This window comes from Suricata suricatta, chromosome 12, assembly GCF_006229205.1.
Source record: "Suricata suricatta isolate VVHF042 chromosome 12, meerkat_22Aug2017_6uvM2_HiC, whole genome shotgun sequence".
NCBI lineage: Eukaryota > Metazoa > Chordata > Mammalia > Carnivora > Herpestidae > Suricata > Suricata suricatta.
The window spans coordinates 94,752,713-94,756,699 of NC_043711.1; the positions used below are offsets into that span (position 1 = coordinate 94,752,713).

The 3,987-nt window shown below is 51.4% G+C and overlaps 2 protein-coding genes and 3 non-coding genes across 5 annotated transcripts in view; 4 read left to right on the forward strand and 1 right to left on the reverse strand.

Moving 5' to 3' along the window:
• The window catches only part of ZNFX1 (zinc finger NFX1-type containing 1), a 26,621-nt gene extending 26,365 nt beyond the window's left edge, over positions 1-256 (reverse strand). The window contains exon 1 of the mRNA XM_029918823.1: positions 41-256. The gene's annotated coding sequence lies outside the window, so the exon portion shown is untranslated. The remainder of the gene's footprint in view (positions 1-40) is intronic.
• LOC115274554 overlaps positions 1-3,605 on the forward strand; it is a 3,797-nt gene extending 192 nt beyond the window's left edge. The window contains exons 2-6 of the mRNA XM_029917962.1: positions 304-812; positions 1,161-1,260; positions 2,336-2,434; positions 2,822-2,901; positions 3,386-3,605. Coding sequence (XP_029773822.1) covers positions 304-812; positions 1,161-1,260; positions 2,336-2,434; positions 2,822-2,856 — 743 coding nt within the window. The 3' untranslated portion in view covers positions 2,857-2,901; positions 3,386-3,605. The remainder of the gene's footprint in view (positions 1-303; positions 813-1,160; positions 1,261-2,335; positions 2,435-2,821; positions 2,902-3,385) is intronic.
• LOC115275606 lies at positions 994-1,083 on the forward strand. Its single transcript, XR_003901666.1, has one exon. It is a non-coding gene; the product is annotated as a small nucleolar SNORD12/SNORD106 (small nucleolar RNA).
• Positions 2,173-2,263, forward strand: LOC115275605. Its single transcript, XR_003901665.1, has one exon. It is a non-coding gene; the product is annotated as a small nucleolar SNORD12/SNORD106 (small nucleolar RNA).
• LOC115275604 lies at positions 2,612-2,702 on the forward strand. The gene has a single exon (XR_003901664.1). It is a non-coding gene; the product is annotated as a small nucleolar SNORD12/SNORD106 (small nucleolar RNA).
• Positions 3,606-3,987: the final 382 nt, after the last annotated feature.

A 3,987-nucleotide genomic window follows, 5' to 3' on the forward strand; every position in this document is an offset into this window, starting at 1 on the left:
AGCAGGTGCGGGGCCGCGGTGCGGGACGGGGGTCACTCACCCGGCTCCGGCGCGTCTCCTCGCAGCTGCCGCCGCCGCGACTGGGGATCGGGCTCGGGCCCAGGCAGGTCCGCGGCCCCGCCCGGCGCCGCGCACTTTCGGTTTCCTTTCCCCCCCGCAGACACTGGGCGGGGCGAGGGGCCGCGAGGAGGGGAGGCGGAAGAGGAGAAACTGTGGAGTCGGTGGGGGAAGGAGGAGGAGGGGACTCTGGGCTGCGACCAAGGGGGCCGGGCCTGGTGGCTCTGCCGGCGTCCCCGCCTTCAGGCCGGGCAGGGGCAGGTGGACGGGCTGGCGTCGCCTCAGCTCCCCCCGGCGGCGGGGCCGGCGGGCTCGGGCGGGCGCAGCTGAGGGGAGGGGACTGCGGAGGGCGGGTTAACAGGCCTCAGCCCGCCCCGGAGGAGGGAGAACACGCCGGGCGGCTTGGGGCTTGTGAAGCGCGACATGGCGGCGTGGCGGACGAGCCTCTGTGGCCCCGAGTGTTTCGGAAAGGGGGCGGAGCTAGAACGGCCTTGATAACCACTAGATCGCTACCGGCCCGGCTGCTCCGAGACTACATTTCCCAGAGCGCCCCACGTGGCGCGAGAGGAAACGAGAAGCGCCAGCGGTACAGTGCGCAGGTGCAGAGCCTGCTGTGGTTATATAAGAGAAGTCTGGGGCGCTTCTCGTTCTTTTTCGTCTTTGGCTCTGGCTATTTTCCTGTGGGTTGCATCGTACCTCATCCGCCTCATCCGATGAGGTCCGAGCCCGGGAACGCGGGTTTGCTACCGTGTATGGTGAGTGGAGATGCCATTGTTTTCCTTTCGAGACCTCTGTTCTTCATTTTTCCTCTTTGCTGTGTCCCTGCCTGGTCTCTCTCTGCTCTGACCTTAAATAGGCCTTAAGCCATTTAACTAACCGGGAGGCCAGTTTAAACTGGAAAAGCCCTCGCCGGTGTGCGGACCTGAGGAGTCTTTGGCTGGTATAAATGATGACTATGCTTTTTTCCCCATCAGATCGACAATGGTGATGTCTTTGAACACTTGCCAGTTAGTTCTGATAACCGGCCTCACGAGGCCCGGCCATGTTCTTTTCCAACCGTGGGGAGATAGCGATTGATGCCCTTTTGTTGGTTCGCAGGTTAGCGCGATCAGAGGGTGCGGGATGGATCTAGGAGGCTTTCGTTGCTGGGCCTCCAAGAGAACCCCACGCAGACGTCTCCAGCCTTCGGTCTCCTGACCTGCGGTAAGTCTCTCGCGGCGTGTTGTCGGAATCGCGAGTTGTGGGGAGCCCTTTCATCTGCTAGGCAGACTTGGGGGAAGGACGGGAAGATTTTATTTTGCCGGAGAGCGTGAACGGGGGTGGAGCAACAGAGGAGACAGGATCTGCACGCACAGCCGCGAGCCCCATGCGGGACTCGAACTCAAACTGTGAGGTCTGACCTGAGCCAAAGTCAGATGCTCAGTGGACTGAGGCACCCAGGTGCCTCTCCATTTTTTTTTTTCCTTTTAGTGTGTATTTGAGGGAAGGCCAAGCAGGCTCTTCACAGTCAGTGCAGAGCCAGGTGAGGGATTTGAGCTCATGGATCATGGCCTTGAGCAGATATCAGGAGTCGAGGCTTAACTGGCTGAGCCACCCAGACACTCCCGGGAATAATCTCTTTAAAGTGAATAGATGCTAATTTTTTAAGGCTTATAAGTGTGTGGGAGAGGCCAGTGGGGTGGGGTTGGAGTCCCCAGTGAGCCACCCTGGTGTCCCTAGATGCTAACTGTTAAATGCCTTAGTGTTCCTGAAAGCACATTTTTGTGTCCCATTTCTTCACATGTGCTTACTTTTGTTGTGATAACCATTTCTAGTAGGCGGATGGGGCAACCCGGTGCCGTTGGAGGCCACGTGTGCAGGTGGTAGGATTCGCCCAAGTCAGAAGAAAGGAGATGAAGGATTGTATACCCTGCCAGTCCTAATTGTAGATAGAACGAGGGAGAGACTGGCACCGGCAGCGGTGGGGGGCTGTAGTAAAGGAGACTTTAAAATTTTAAGTAATCTCTAAATCCTGTGCGGGGCTTGACTTCACAACCCCAAGATCGAGTCACATGCTCTACCGACCCAGCCAGCCAGGTACCCCACATGAGGACTTCACGAGAACAAGAGCTCCCTTCTGGCATATATGATGACTGAACTTTTTTCCCCAACAGATCGACCATGTTGATCTAACTCTTCTAAGCCAGTTTCTGTCTGATATGCCAGTTTGAGCAGCTTCTCTATTCTTCATTCCCTTGGGCATCTAGCTGATGGGACCTTTTCTTGTTTCTCATCTCAGATATACTGTTGGCAGAAAGCAGACTAACAAGTGGACCAGGAGCGGGGAAGTGCTTCGTGATGTCCACGTGGCTGAATAGAGGATGTGAAGAAAGGAAAGGTAGTTAACTGCTTTTCTCTTCAATTTTAAATCATCTCTACACCCAACATGCAGCTCAAACTCAAGACACTGAAATCGAGTTGCATACCCTTTTCGACTGAGCCATCCAGGCACCCCTACTTTCACTTTAATTTTAAACGTGGGGTTGTCCCTTTGTTCTCTTCTAACTCAAATTTGGCCATTGCAGCTGATGACATGACTTTTTTCCCCATCAGATCGACCCTGTTGATCTAACAACCATTAGCCAGTGTTTGTCTGATGCATTGGCCACAGGATATCCCTATCCTTCTATGGGTGTGTGTTTAGTGGGGTTTGAGCTTGCTCTGCCTTTTTCCCCTCCCAGGAATTGGGTCATTTATCTTGGTTTTATCTGCTAACTTGTTACAGGTCTGGAGCCCTGTGCGCCACAGGGCAGTAAGTAGATTGATGGCTTCCTGATCCTACAGTTTCAGTCTGTCCCATAACAGGTGAGGTTTCTGCAAATGGCACTGTCAGCCCACTTGTAAGATGGTTAAATGTGCCCCCCTCCCCCCAAGAGAGATGTTATGTTTGCTCGCCGGGGAATAACCTGGAAACCCACTTCCCAAGTGGGTGTATAAAGCAGGAGGGGAGAATGAAGAGTAGGACTCTGCACCCATTGCTACAACTAGGTCTTGAAAGAAAGAAAAAAAGAAGTTAATTCTGCCTTTGCAGATAATATAAAAAGAAGGGAGCTCCAGGTCATGTTTCAGTTGGGTGGTAGTTGTTTTTTAAGAAAATCCTTGCTGCATGGGCCTTTTGAACATACATGGCAGCTGGCTTCTAGAATGCTTGGTTTGGTTTGGTTTGGTACTTAACTGTACACCCATCTAGTTCCTGAGGTCTTAACCAGATGTGTCTCCTATCCCAAACAAGAAGCCTTTTGTATCAGAATTATGACAGAATTCCTGATTGTAATCTTTTCTTTTTAAGGAGTTTCTCAACTGTGGAGTTCGAATACAAGCCTTGGAAAAGAAATAATAGTTCTGGTTGAATCTCTCACAAGGCTTTTGTGTAACCTGAAGACTGTCTAGAGGCCTGTGCCCATTTTGAAGAACCAAGAGTTATTGTTGAACTTTGGTAAAATTTCTAACTTGCATCCATCCAGTCTAGAATAAGAAAATAAATTCTTTAAATAAAAAATGCTCTTGTATTTGGTTATTGGAGATAAACCTTGAACCGGGGGTAATTAGCCAAAATCTACAGGGGTCAAACTCCAGGGATGAAGCAAATGGAGGGCAGATCCCAAACCTTGTAATTTATAGTTATTCCTAAACAGAATTATATACACTAAAGCACAGGTTCTTTGCTTTATAGGTGACGTATTTTTTTCAAGTCTTTTGAGAGGGTGAGTAGGGGAGGGGCAGAGGGGGGTCACAGAATCTGAAGCAGGCTCCAGGACACTCAACTGACTGAGCCACCCAGGTGCCCATTAGACATTGCCTTCTAAGCTAACTCTTGGTAGGGACTTCTGTGATCACTTCTTGATTGTGTGGGACCTAGTGTTTCCAATTAATAGAAAAACCACAGAGGGT